The sequence below is a fragment of the Sinocyclocheilus rhinocerous genome, unplaced genomic scaffold, assembly GCF_001515625.1.
Source record: "Sinocyclocheilus rhinocerous isolate Xijiao unplaced genomic scaffold, SAMN03320098_v1.1 scaffold1352, whole genome shotgun sequence".
In the NCBI taxonomy this organism is placed as follows: Eukaryota; Metazoa; Chordata; class Actinopteri; order Cypriniformes; family Cyprinidae; genus Sinocyclocheilus; species Sinocyclocheilus rhinocerous.
The window spans coordinates 76720-91839 of record NW_015656168.1 but is presented as its reverse complement, the minus strand read 5'-3'; the positions used below and the strand labels follow the sequence as shown (position 1 = coordinate 91839).

The 15120-nt window shown below is 38.3% G+C and overlaps 1 protein-coding gene across 1 annotated transcript; it reads left to right on the top strand.

Moving 5' to 3' along the window:
• The first annotated feature begins 4662 nt into the window (after positions 1 to 4662).
• Positions 4663 to 14321, top strand: LOC107719767 (spermine oxidase-like). The gene is given in 6 exon segments (XM_016527274.1): positions 4663 to 4873; positions 8061 to 8270; positions 8272 to 8445; positions 10721 to 11420; positions 12918 to 13078; positions 13808 to 14321. Coding segments are annotated over 5 exon segments (1371 nt in total). The 5' UTR covers positions 4663 to 4873; positions 8061 to 8087; the 3' UTR covers positions 13961 to 14321.
• Positions 14322 to 15120: the final 799 nt, after the last annotated feature.

Here is a 15120-nt window from a genome sequence, read left to right as displayed (position 1 = left end):
TATGCAGTCAATTAAAATTCCTCTCACATTAGGTGCAGCATATTACAGCTGACTGTGTTTGCATCATTCTTTACATGTAATACTTTTTATCACAAACACAAAATAAATAAATAAAATAATAATACAAATAAATTATATGGTTAATCCACACCAGTATGTGTAAGCTCTTTAGTCACAGTAGTGTTTCTGTTGCAAAAATATAATTATTGTCAGAATTTAATGGATTCTAAGATAGATTGCACAAATTTTAATCAAAAGCAAGTCTATGGGAAAAGCTAGAAACTAGAAGTCAATAACAACAGTGACTGTGGAAAACTGTCTTATTTATTATTATTATTAATATTATCTGGTTGTTTCAGTTTTTTATTTGCCTAATAAATATCAATACTATTTTTAGTTTTAAGGATTATATATATTCCAAAAAACAATTAAAAAAATTCAAAAAATAAATAAATAAATATATTCAATTAAAAAAAAAAAAAGTTACTATAAACAAAACTCTACTTTTAAATAAAATGTTTAGCAAGTTTAAATGTGAAATATTTGTTACCTTTATTAAGCTGTTTTACTAGTGGGTAGTTTGTTAACACAAACGCACAAATTATGAGAACTTGATCCTAGAGCTCAAATAATTTTTTAGTGGACACATTTTGTCAATACAATACAAAGTGTCTTCATAATTGCTGGAATTATGAATTACTATGAGCTTGTTACATGGAGCATATTGTCACAGGGTTGTGGTTGTAGTAATTGCGCATGATGAAGGTGTAGAAGAAAATGAGTTTTTAATAACCATCAACACACTATAACCGTTTAAAATAACATTATTCCAGGACAAAGGAATGACAGAAACTGAGGGCTTATAAAGGGCAGGCAACTAAGGAGCAAACAAGATGATTAATACAACACAGGTGGAAACTAATGAATGATGATTAACTAAATGAGCAGGAAATGAACCAAATAGGGGCAAACAGGAACTAGACAGAAACGTACACGTGACACATATTGATTGAACTATTGATCTGATCGGACCATTTTAAATTACTTTTAGATTAATTTGTGTAACCCACATGTAGTCAGGCTGTGATGGTCTTGAATAAACTTAAATAAATCAAGTTCTTTTAAATGTTACCATGAACATTTCTTTGTTTAATGCAATCTTATTATCACAGATAAAAATGGTTGTGCTGTATTATTATTTTTTTTTGGAAACCAATACATTTTTCAGGATTCTTTGATAAATGAAAAGTTCAAAAGAACAACATCTATAACATTTTTTTTGTAACAATGTCACTTTGATCAATTTAATGCATCTTTGCTTATTAAAGGGGTCATATGATGCGATTTCAATTTTTCCTTTCTCTTTGGAGTGTTACAAGCTCTTGGTGCATAAAGAAGATCTGTAAAGTTGCAAAGACTAAAGTCTCAAATCCAAAGAGATATTCTTTATAAAAGTTAAGAGTCAACCACGCCTACCTAAAACGGCTCGTTCTAACACACCCCCACATACCTACGTCACGATCTCGGAAGATTTGCATAACGCCGCCCAAACGTTCACGGTTTGAGAGAGGCGGGGCATAGAGGACCTACAATAATGTACAGTATTTGAAAAATAATGTGTTTTTTGAACATTAAAGCATGTCAACATATTCTGTTACACCAAATACACAAAATAATGATCTTTAAAATAGCATCATATGACCCCTTTAATTGTAGTTCTGTAGTAATTTCTTTCTTTCTTTTAAATCGCAGTGCCCTCCAACTTTTGAATAGCAGTGTAAGTGTTCTTGCTCAAAGTTCTAAACAAAAGACAAACAAATGTTTTTTGTGTGTGTGTGTGTGTGTGTTAGGTTTCCAAGGCTGGTCCTGGATCAAATGGCTCTGGTAAAACCTTTATACTGGGAATCGCATTTGAATTTGGTCTCAGTCTTTAGAGAATAGCACTGATTTAGCGTTGTTTTAAAAGTTACATTCTTAGAATGTTGCTCACAAGTTAAACATGCCATATTTATGCTTCTTCTTTGTACTTTTGGGGCTTGATATATAGCTATATGAACTGTTCCTGCAAATTTCAGAAGGAACCATGATATAAATTCCTAAAAATATAAAGAGCCTCCCCATTCCAGATAAAATGATAGCATTAATCATAAGCATAACAGCACAAAATCTTAGTTCAGCCCACAAGGTAGCCACTGCCAACATCCACAATGAAGCTGCCTAATGAGAACGATTCCACCCAGTTCCTGTGCTTGCTTTCTCCTCCCATTCATGAAAATACACTTTCTTCCTTCTCTTTTGTACTGTTGAGGCACATGGCCAATGCCAATTGGACTGCTAGAGAAAACGGAGGCTAGGCAGGCAGCATTCACAATGTGCAGGCTATGCACTGAAGTCACCAACAGAAGGGCCATTCTAGTAGACCAGTCTACTGGTGATGGCCTGTTACCACATTCCACTTTGTTCCACTTATTCAAGAGGTTCGTGTCCATTCACGTGCTGCCCACATAACAGCAGCCTTTCTGTGTGGCCAAGCTTGCTTTGAAATCATCCAGATAACACATACACAGTAGAGCACATATGTTACTGAAACCAGTGACAGTGTGGTTTGCCTGCGACTGCATGTATTAGACTCGTTTCAAAGTGGTTAACCGCTGTTAGCAAGTAATGTGGGTGATTTCTCAAAGATTAGAAAGACTCATTGTGTTTATGGGTAATTATGCCCGCACACATGCATGTTTGTGTGTAATTAAATAAACTCAGTCAACAGATAATTTCTATCAGCAGCAACAGCATTTTCCATCCAGTCAACACTAATTTGGAGAATGTACAAAACAGCACAACAAGCATATCTTTATCTGTGTATGAGTGTGAAATACTTCATATGCCAGTGGCAAATGACATTTTAAAACCAAATAAAGGATGTTAATGAGGTATATGCAGTGTTTTCAAAACAGAGGAATCTGACCGGCCTTTAAATTTGAAAGAAGATTATACTGTCAACAATCACCTCTGCTCCACCCGGCACTTCTCACTGTGTTTTTTTTTTTTTTCTCAGAACCTTAATTAGATAAAAAATGTTGTTAAGTCGCTTAGATGTAATAACATCCAAAATATAGCTTTGAATGACACAAATTATACTGCTATATAATAAACAGTCCAGAAAACAGGCTGGCATTGGACCTTTGTAACTATATCTGGGATCACAAGTATTTTTTATTTTTTTCCCAATTCCCAAATGGAACGCTTCTAATCCTCAGTGTTTTCATTTTAATGAGTTGTGCTTTGGCACCCATTCATGAATGGGTTTTAACTAGGTTTTAACTGGGTTTTACATCTCAGGAACATACTGACCACTGCTAATCCTCTTGTGATTTATTTATTTTTTTAAACTAAAGCCTGTAGAATGCAGGCCTTTAATCGCATGATGGAATATACCAGGCCTTTATTAAATTAGGTTTCCTAATATAAGTTTTCATAGCAAATAGTCATATTCTATGAATTGAGGGAAAACATGATATAGAGCAGACTGCACAGTGTAAAAATGATTAGATAAATGCATAAACCAACGCACCCTGAACTAAATCACTATCAAGTTTTATTTGCATTTCTAAGATAAATGATCTATTTAGGATTAATCATATCAGAACATGAACAGTACAGACGTGACAAAGTGAGTAACCAACAACGTGCCACAAGGACACCGTGTTCTATTGAACCTAAAAAAAGGAGGTTGTGAATCTGCTGAACTGGGTTTATATTAGAACAATAACAAGAGATGAGAGCTAGAAAAAAAATGAATTCAAGCCTGATGGGATTAATCCCTTTAAAGATTCAAATACACATTAAAATCAGACTGCCGCTTGATTAAATTAGTCTCAAAGGTTGCATTTAATCTTCGTAAGCGAGTAAAAAGTACATCTTTTACCCAATAGCAATGCCATATTACGGAGTTCTGTGAATTACATAACAGCGGTTGGATCAGAAATAATCTTTAGGCAAATTAAAGATTAAAAATATCCCCACATGTATTGAAACATGTATAAAGAAACCAAAATAATAGAACCTCACCTCATAATAGAATTTCCTTTTGCTTTGTATCAGTCACTGAGTATCGTTATAAATGAGTTTATATCATTTTGTAATAAATAAATGTTGGTATAAATAGGGATATAACCAAAGATTAAAAAAAAAAATCCTTGCACCTTGCAAAAACATGTTAAATTCAAGGTAAAAATTATTATTTTACAAATGTGATGAAGCTTAGAGTTATGAATATCAATTTTTTTTTGTTATTTTATTCTTTTTTGTTATTAGCTTCACAAAAATACTCAAATTAACAAACCAAAAACATAGTAGATATATATTAATTTCTATGAATCGCATTTATTGAAATCCCTGAATAAAGAGCATCTTGCCATTAATTCATGTAGACATGAACTTATTGCTATAACGACTTGAAAGTAATTGTACAGCATGTGTAAACACTCAATTTGAAATATTGATTGATACATTTATTCAACCATTCATTTATTTGTTTGTTTGCTTAAGGATAGGCGTTCGCAGTAATCTAACAAGACTGAACAAAACAAGCTCTACTCTCTCATTACTAGGCTATAAGAGGTGTGGGCTTTGCGTTTAGTTCAAACGCCCCTGTGACATACAGTGAGTCACGCCAAGACTCGCTCGAGAGCCGGTGTTGGTTTCGTGACGGTACGTCACGGTTCCTCATATTTATTCAGCGAGGAGGCAGCGGCATCGACTAAACTGGCTGCTTCTGGTTTCAAGACACATAAACACAAAGCGAGACGCTGCCTGCGAATAAACTAAGAACAGAGGATCGCTCTCCGCTTTACGCTGAAGACGACAAAGTCAGGTAAAGGCCATACTACATAGATGAATACTAAAAGATGATTTGTGTGTGTTTTCACTGCTACAGTAGCCTACTGCGCGTTTTAATGATGTAGGTTGTTAATGGAGAAACGGTGAATCCAAACAAAATCGTAAACAAAACTGACTCTCAGGACTGATCAGTGTTTTCATATCGGACAGAAGATGTTTCTCTGTCTTTTTCGTTTTTTCCCGTTATTTTTCTCGAAAGCACAGTGCATTGTCTGTTACAATGCAGTTTTCATTGAGGTGCATCTAATAATGCGCTGACACATAAATTATGACTTAAATGTTCAGTCACCTGAAAAAGGTACAGTAAAAGGTGATGGCTGATTTCATGAAAAGGATATTTGGTAAATATTATAGGTTGCCGTTTATTTTCTTATCACTGGAGGCCACTCGCCGGTGACTGTATGTAGTTACGTGGCAGCGCGGATTCCACTGAACGCACTTTGTGCGGCTACTTTTTCAGCAGCCAAACTTCGCTTATCTCAACTCCCAGTGCTTCGGGCTTTTATGCACACACGGTTACTTTTTAAAATCATGTTTGGATTTTAAAATGAGCGTAATAGTAATAGGCTAATATTAATTTGTATAGATCAAATCCTTTTCTGTAGCTACAAGATTGTATCCCACCAGGAAAAAGATTCCTCTGCCGGCTTCGTTAAAAAGAGAAGGCATTATAGAGGATGTAGGTTGTGAAGAGTGTATACGTCCCCCAAAGCCCACCCTTAATCTGTGGCAAGTGAGGTGCCGGGACCTTGCGTTGTTATTATCCTGCTACAAGGATAACACCCATAAAGTCCACTGAAAGAGAAAAAAAAAAATTATTTGAGCCACAGTGATGTAAGAGTAGTGCTATTTGAGGTTGCTCAGATAGGAGAATTTCAAAATACAGTAGTTACTTCTCTTTTTATGTTAAGCAATGTCTCTGGATCAGTCTAGTTTCATTTTGTGTCAGTTTTGCCAGATTTGCTGTTGTTATGAAAACGTCAGCGGTTTCTTGTGTTCTACGTTGGTCGCCAACCCCAGTACCCTGTTGGTAGAAAAGTGGCAAAACATCCTCAACATCAAAACTTCAAGTTGATGCTAACTGGGAACCTAAGTGTTTGTTAAAAAAAAAAAAAGTTTGAGATATGGGTCATCTAATGTAGGATCGATGGACTGGAACAATGGAAACCATGCCTTATACACACACTAAATCTTATTTTCCGTTCTGGCTTCATCCTAACTTCACAAGATATGACCTTCTGCTTCTGCCTTGAAACCAGATGTACCACAAGGCAAGGACTTTTTCATGCAAACAAAGTTTCGTACACAAACCCTCTCAACCATAACCACTGTGTTGAAAAAAGGCGAATGTCTGTAGTTAGGTTTTATTTGGTACAGCTGTTTGTAATGCCTTTCCATTTCAGGACGCCATCAAAGAACCTCTCCACCTCACTGTAGAGCGTCCTTGCCATAGGAGTTTCTGGCCGTGAGTCACCGATAAACTGCTTCTCTCAGTTCAACAGGAGGTCAATGCAGATCAATGAGACAACACACATTCACAAGCTTAGTTTGCTAAAGGGACCCATTCAGTTGACAAGCATTAATCCAAGAATCAGGCACTTCTCATACTATCACTGTTGGCACTAACCAAAGAGACAAAATTGACAAAAACTGACAAAATTGGTCTAACTTCTTAAAGCATTAGTGTTATCTTTTTCAGAATCTGGAAAAGCTGTCTTCACTGTAATTTTGGATATACAGCTGCAAAGCTCGTCTATAGTTGGGTTGTTTTTCTAGCTGTAGGCCACATATAGAGATTTCTAGTATGCTTCATGCTTCCAGCAGTTCAGTGTAACAAAATATTATGCATTTACCTAATCCTTATTACATACATATTACTTCATGTTATAGCCATAGGATAATGTTTCATGTTTTGCTATTTTGCCTTGACACTGGTTGTTTTTGCATGGTGAATCAATTACCTTTGGAAAATGGTGTTCAGGAAATCAATTTAACAAATGTAACAAACCATCTAAAGTTTTTCGTTCAGCCATATTTAAAATCTGCTGATGTGTGGCTAAATTCAGTTGAAGTCACATGCTAAGAATTCTCAAGAAGGAAACAACCCATTCATGCCTTAACAGATACAATGCAGCCACCAAGCTAGCTCCTTTTAGTATTTATAATAAATATTCTGATTGTCACTGTGCATCAGAGAAGCCACAGGCAGCCCTCCCCGTCCTCTCCACAGTCTGATAACAAACTGTGTTAATGAATTTGGCCTGTGCAAACTCCCAACAGGAGGTTATTGTGGTTTGTACTGAGAGCAAAGTAGCCACAACCTCATTCATTTAAATCATATTCATTCACAGTTGTCCATCTCTTCCTCATTGCACGTGTGTGGCTATGCCTACGGGGTACAATAACAATGTTGACAGATACGGAGTGTGTGCATAAAGAAGAGAACATTGTCCTTTCACTTTGATGAAAGAAAAATTCTGTTTAGTCCACCATAATAACATCCTGTAACCATAACAATATTCCCCGTTCAGGTCCTTGATAAACTTCTTTTACAAGGTCTGTCCAACATCAGGTGCATCTTTTCCTTGTGGCTGTCACACACATAAGCTTGTGTGTTTATGTGAAGACCTTGCCTGAAAAGGCTCAGTGGAAATGTGAAGAGCACATTCATTTCATGAATGGCTATCACAGTGCAATTATTTTCACAGCCACATACAGACCTTTTCCATTCGCTAGTGTAATGGACTCTATATGATGACATTTTACATTCTCCATTATGTTGTTGCAAGTGTGTTGCTCTGTTCCACGCTGATTCTCATTTTAAGACTTTACCCATCTGAGGACACAAATTCACACTTCACCGGCCTTTTTGCTTTCTCTTTATTCTTGTTCAGCACTGCAGTGGTGATATAAACACTTTCAACATGAAGTTGGAGATAAGAAACCTTATTTTGATATTGGTGTTATTTAAGGTTATGGCTTGAAAAGGGACTGTGTTGCAGTCATTCCTACAAACCACATGGTGAAAGATGTAAAGTATAAAATGTTCTGTATCTTTGATGTGTTCTTTTCTTCCTTTCTGTGAATAATTTCTCTTATTTGTCTTGCTGGAGGGCTTGGTGTTTACTCTAATAGCTTCTCCCCATCTCACCCTTCCCCAGATTCCCTAGAAGAAGAGTTTGGACGGCATGCAAAGTTGTGAAATATCTTCAGACAGCACTGATGATCCTCTTAGTAGTGCCTTACACAGACATCGACAACCGCGAATAGTAGTAATTGGTGCGGGCTTGGCCGGCCTTGCCGCCACCAAAACCCTTTTGGAGAACGGCTTCACCAATGTCACGGTGCTAGAAGCCTCAGACCGTATCGGAGGTGTATGAGCTGACTCAGGAGTTCTTCCAGAATGGAAAGCCTGTGGGAGCCGAGAGTCAAAACAGTGTTGGGATCTTCACACGAGATGTGGTGCGCAAGAAGATCATGCTAGATCCCTATGACTCAGAAAGCACCAAGAAACTCAAGTTATCTATGCTACAACAGTACCTCAAGGTGGGCAGGGCTCTAATGTTTTAGAGAGATTTTTCATAAGCAAATCATGGTTTGTTTAGCCACAGAATAGTTAAAAATAAAGATATATCTCTATAGAACTGATTTTGAAATTATAGGTGTGGCATCATGTTTGTCATCTCCGTAACAAGCCACAACCGGAAATAGCTGAGTTCCTGTCGTGAGCAGATTTACTGCAACTCTATGACAACATCAAACATGTGTCCACACCTTTGTAAGACAACAGTGACGTCAAGCTCACTGCCATACATGCTTCCTTTTCCCACTGTCGCAACTGAGTTTCTCTTGCGAAAAACAAAACTGTAGACTTCCGCCCACAGAGGTGTGGATTAAAAACATACAACTGTTTTAATCATTTGACAATTTTAAACACTTTGACCTAGACTCACAATGGGCTTGTATTTACAATTCATGGAATAATTAAATCTCTTTGTAAACATCACACAGTACTGTTTGTCACTCAGGCTATTCACAGAAATTCTGATAGTAATGAAAGCTCTGGATTACTGAGGTAAAAGTAGGACAGACATTGAATGTCATCCTGTAATGCTAGAGGTTATGGGAGGAAGAGGCAGGACCAGAAAAAGCACTCAGCTGGATATATGTCTGCTAGACTGCCTGTGTTTGTTTACAGCAGTATAGTTTGGAACTGTAACCTTAGAGTAAATGGTGTGTTTAGCAGAGTTCAAGCATTTACTGTGTGAAAACAACAGTAAATGAAGCTTTGCAAGGCTATTCATGAATGGTTACTTTATCAGACTCAGTCAGGGTTGCCAGGGTTTCAAAACAAAACCCGCCCAATTGCTACTCAAAACTAGCCCAATTGCGTTCCGGGGGTTAAAATCATGGGCGGCGCTAGGGAGGGGCTAGCAGGTGTTCCAGCACCCCCATAAAAAATGAAATAAAATAAAAACATTTGACTCATTACACATGCATAACGTCTCCAGTTACTGTAGTAACCTCGGTTCCATGAGAGACGGGAACAAGACATGGCATCAGAAGCTGACGCTTTGGGGACTCCCTTCCTTCCTAAACCTACCTGAAATCTTATTGCACAACGCCAGTGAAGGCGAACTCCTCCATACCCTCCCATCAGGAACGAGGCTTTTGCTCCGACAAAGGAGCGCCCCTGGGGCAGCCGCCTTTCTTGAAGCCATGCCGCGCCTTCGGTGTCCTGTGCCACGGAGTTTTGGTGCAAGCTTCGATGGCCGGTTGGAAGCAGACAACGATCTACTCTGTGCTGGGGGCTGCGCCGCAGTCGAGAGACTGCGAGAGAGGTCCATGTCGAGAGACCGTTCTCGAGAGGGAACTACTGCAATGCAATGTGACGTGATTTGCAGTCACGCATTTTGTAATGTCAGCATTTTATTTAAAAAATGGATTGGTTCCTTGTGCCAAGTAGACCTGCCTCCGACTAAAGATTTTTCTAGTCAACTATTCGCACATTTATATAAAATTGATTAGTATAATAACCTACTAAACCGTCCTCACAGACAACTTGGCACCCAGTATGTTTATTGGGTGAGGGGTCTGTGAACGTTTGTTAATCTAATGAATAATTGATTTGTTAAATCAAATGAAAAATGGTGTGTCTGATTGGTCCAGACGCTACATTTAATATAGGCATTTAGGCGTATTATAATTGCTGCAAAGCACCGGCTAAAGTAATGATTATGAATGCATCGGGGAAAAAGAAGACATTTTAATTTTTTATTAATAAACTAGTGCTTTCTCAGTCAGTGTCGGCTGCAAAGATGAAGTTGCCGAATGCCAGCGCTAACTCGCCGTCTCCACAGTAGGCTAATGGATGTGCCTTTAATAGAGAAATGTTCATAAGGACTACATAACTACAGAAGATTTGTTTTTTATTTGAATTGGTTTGTTTAATAGTAGGCTAGACATTTCAAGCTTTCTGTAGATTTATTTATTATGTCTGTGAGCCAGTTCATTGTTGTGACGCGCTCCATTCACGGAGACTGCATGAGATGACAGAAAGCACATCCAAAAATGACAGAGTATTTTAACCCCCTCAGCACCTGCGTTCAAAATTCTAAATATCACGTTATTGGGGTCGCTTAAACCTGCAGACATGAAAAACAACCTGCGGCAACAGTGTTAAAGTAGCCCAATTCTGGCGGACTTGGCAACACTGGACTCAGTAGACTTCAGTTTTAATGCCAAGTAGCACCTTAACAGCAAGATGCTGGTAGATTTATGCATAATTTCTTCTTTCCTTAACATCTTTTTTGTGCCTCAGGTGGAGAGCTGTGAAAGCAGTTCCCCCAGCATGGATGAAGTGTCTCTAAGTGAGTTTGGTGAGTGGACAGAGATTCCCGGTGCTCACCATGTCATTCCCGCTGGTTTCATTAAAGTCGTTGAGATCCTGGCTCAGGACATCCCAAGTCGTGTCCTCCACCTCAGCAAGCCTGTCCGCCGTATCCACTGGAACTGCAGCTCCCATGATACAGAGGAAATTGTAGACCAGGCTGACCATAACCAGGACCAACGACCCAGCCCATCTCCAGTCTGTGTGGAGTGTGAAGACGGCGAGTGTCTGCTGGCAGACCATGTGATCGTAACGGCCTCTCTTGGGGTCCTGAAGAAAGCTCACGAGACTCTCTTCTCCCCAGGACTGCCACTAGACAAGGCACAGGCCATCCAGAAACTGGGCATTAGTACTACCGACAAGATCTTTCTGGAGTTTGCAGAACCCTTCTGGAGCCCCGAGTGCAACAGCATTCAGTTTGTGTGGGAGGACGAGGCGCAACTGGACAGCCAGGCATACCCAGAAGAGCTGTGGTACCGAAAGATCTGCAGCTTTGATGTGCTGTATCCGCCTGAACGCTATGGCCACATGCTGAGTGGCTGGATCTGCGGAGAAGAGGCCCTGCGCATGGAAAGGTGTGACGACGAAACTGTAGCGGAGATATGCACTGAACTACTGCGTCAGTTTACAGGTCAGCAATGCGCCAAGAGTAACACTGTATCCTGTTTAAACTGCACTATTATCAGGGTGACAAAACAAAAAATTACACCTCTCTTAATTCTCAGTAGTACTGTATGTCGTTGAATTGCAGTTCATTTCCCACTGCCACTAAGACTTCAGAGTATTGCTTACAGTTTTTGGTGTTTGTCATTAGCAGAAAGAGCATGGTTAATGCGTCATCTGCATAATGATTTTAGCTTCTCAGTACCATTCCCTGATTCATATAATTCCCCATTTTGGGAGGGCTAAAGTTATCGCGCACTAATATTACGTCTGCTTGTACTTACTGCTGTTGTTTCTTTTCGTGTTATCAGAAAATAATACTTCTGATTCGGCCCGTCAAAGTTTAAATCCCGTCTGATAAGCGCGCATCCTTGTACGTCTCGCAATGTTTACACATGTATTAGGTCAGTAGGCAGAGAGTAGGCGGTCTTTTGTGGCTGCTCGAACGCATTCGACCACATCAGCGTCTACACCACGAAAGCAATCCGGTCGAATGCGTTTTTGACTACCTCTGGAAGTGGACGAGCTCAAAACATTTCACACCCTGTTTACACCTGTATTTAAAGTTGTCCACCTGTGATTCAAATGACCAAATGCATCTTAATACCAAGTTTAAACAGGGCCTTAGAGAGCTGCATTTACACATCAATCAAGGTAGATAATTTCCAGCTGACAGGAGATTTGTGTAGGGGTTCAGGAATCGAATGCAATCAGGTTTGTCAGCCAAACAAGGAGTTTGTTTTGTCACACATATACATTTAACTGGTTATATTAATGCTGTCTGCTTGTCATGCTTTTAAATTATATTTCTCTGTCACAAGAAGGCATATATACCTGTTAAATCAGGGAAGAACAAGGACCTCTGACCCGGTCAGGCTTCTAGTGTAAACGTACTGACAATAACTCTAAAGTTTCCAGGGTTGTGTAAAAGATTGTACTGTAAACAACTCTGGTTTCTCTTCCACTGTAACCCTTTCATGACAGAACACAAGTCAGATATAAGGGTCAATGCGCACATTCTCTGTAGTTGATGTCAACAGACTGGCATGCCTCTTAACTAGGTCAGTCTGTTTTAATCCAGATCCACAGCAGGTTCCCCTCCCATCTGCCCCAGTCCTATATACAGTAATTAGTGTGCTGAAATTGGATTTGGTCACACCTTGCCACTGATAATTGAAAGGTACCCTAATTTCTGTCATTATTTGACAGTAGACTTAAGATTAACTTCCCTTGTCCAACACGTGTCCACTTAACCCACACCACCAAAACAAACAGAAATCAACGTAAAAGAACAACACTTCAAATTACACTTAATGAAAGAAGGATTTGTGTATTCTCTTGATTAGCTGGGTTTCAAATTGTAGCAACAATACAATTTAAGATAAATTTAAATCTTTTTTTTTTAAATCAATTAGTAGCATTTGGCAAATAGTCAATTTATTTTCATGGTTGATGTTTCTAACAGGGAACCAGAATATTCCAAAACCAAGGCGGATCCTGCGCTCCTCGTGGGGCAGTAATCCCTATATCCGGGGTTCTTACTCATTCACTCGAGTGGGCTCCAGCGGCAGAGATGTGGAGAAGCTAGCTGAGCCCCTGCCTTATATCAAGAACACTAAGGCTCCAGTAAGTTGAAATCTCCACTGAGTTGTATAAATTTTGAAAGCAAAATTTGCAAAATAATTGGCATTTGCACTTAACATCAGAATTTATGCAGTATCTTTTTGGAACAGCAAAGTATATTTGAGTATCACTGCTCATTAGGTGCATGTTCATGTAGTGGGCAAATAAGTGAATAGTGGGCAAATTATGATTTTTGTTTTCCATGAACTTATCTGCCAATTAAACCAAAAACAGCAGGTGTCCTTCCACGGCATTTTACTTGTTTCTGATTATTTGAATCAAAGACCTTTGAATCCTGTTTAGAACCACTTACATGGCTTTTTCACCTCGTGTCATTGTTCAAATTTCCCATGACTGCTCTAAAGTCAGACTGGAGGCTTGCTTGCACTATTTTTTTTTTTAAATGGGTCATGTTGAGCTGTGCAGCACTGAGACTGAAATTTGAGTCAGATGAGAAGGTTGAGTTGTATAAGGGCCAGACAAATACACACACACACACACACACACACACATGCTCTGGCCAATTGCGGGTCTGAAAGGAACAGTCTGACCCCTCAGAGCACACTGCACAAAAAGAACAAGAGGTTTGAGACTGTTAAATCACTTTTCTATAGCAGAAAGATAGAGGCTCATGCTTAAAATAGCTTACTGGGCCCCAGGGCAGTAATGTGGTAGCGCATATGTTTGGTCAAGCTAACTTTTTGTTGTTCTTTTCTTTTCTTCTATCCAAAGCCTCTACAGGTATTGTTTGCTGGGGAGGCCACCCATAGAAAATACTATTCCACTACCCATGGTGCTTTGTTGTCAGGGCAGAAGGAGGCAAACCGCTTGATCGAGCTGTACCAGTACTCCTTCCGTGCAGAAACCACAAAGCCTAACATTTAAAATAAACCGCAACAAAAACAAGAACCACGTACTAGTGACAAAAACAATTGTATTATGTGCTATCTGTATTTCAAATGATGAAATTATGTAGGAAAACCTAGTAGGGGCATTAAACTAATAACAATAAATCCTCTTTATACTGTACTTAGATTAGCGCTCTGTAGATTTTACTTGAGATGCACTGTACAAGGCTGCCATGTGGCGCTATCTCTGGTCCTTATAATTTTTTTCTTATTATTTTTAATCCATGTTAATATGTTTCTATAATTTAACAATTTTTGTAAGTGCCTTCTGTATTTAATGTTGTCTTTAAAAATTAAACAACAAAAAAATACTTGATATGAATAAAGTGTATGTTAATGTGAAGAAAAATGTGTTTTCTTTCTTTCCAATTCTGTTTCTGCTTATTAATCAAATGTCTTTTTTTTTGTTTTGTAAATTCTTCTTTTACAAAAGTACATATCTTTGAAATACATTGATTTAACTAATCTACCAGGCTTCTAACTAACTTATTTAGGTAACTAACCTTTTTTAATATAGTGCTTTTCAATGGATCGTCTAGTGCAACTACAGATTTTATTCATTTATTTATTTATTGTTTTGGCTCTCTCTAAAATTGCAGACTCTTAGGGCTATGCTCTATTTTAAAAACAGTAGTAAGTCTCAAATTAAGGCAATTCTGATTGACCACAAGAGGGCAGTGTTGACCTTGAAAATTAAGATTTTTAAAACTTACTGACACAATACAAACAATCATCATACTGGGTGAAAGACCAGTGAAAGACTGCACAACGTATAATAAAAGGTGAAACGTGAAAGTTGTAGGCAAAAGACGTTCAGACTTTGTCACTAGAAAATCTTTCGGATAAAAAAACAAAGGAGGTTACATATTAGTGGTGCTAATTTTTTAAAAAGCCATAGATGTACAGTCAAGGCCAAAAGTTTTTGACAGTGACATAAATTTTGTGTTTTGCAAAGTTTGCTGCTTAAGCTGTTGTGGTGTTCATTCACATTGTTTCTAGATTATTGTGTAGAGTGATCAGATGCATTTTAAATAATTTCCAAAAGCTTCCTTACAAAATGACCAGCTAACATTAATTGACTAATCATATCAGCAGCACATGTAATAGTGTGAATCAGTACTAGTCAGGTTAAATCAC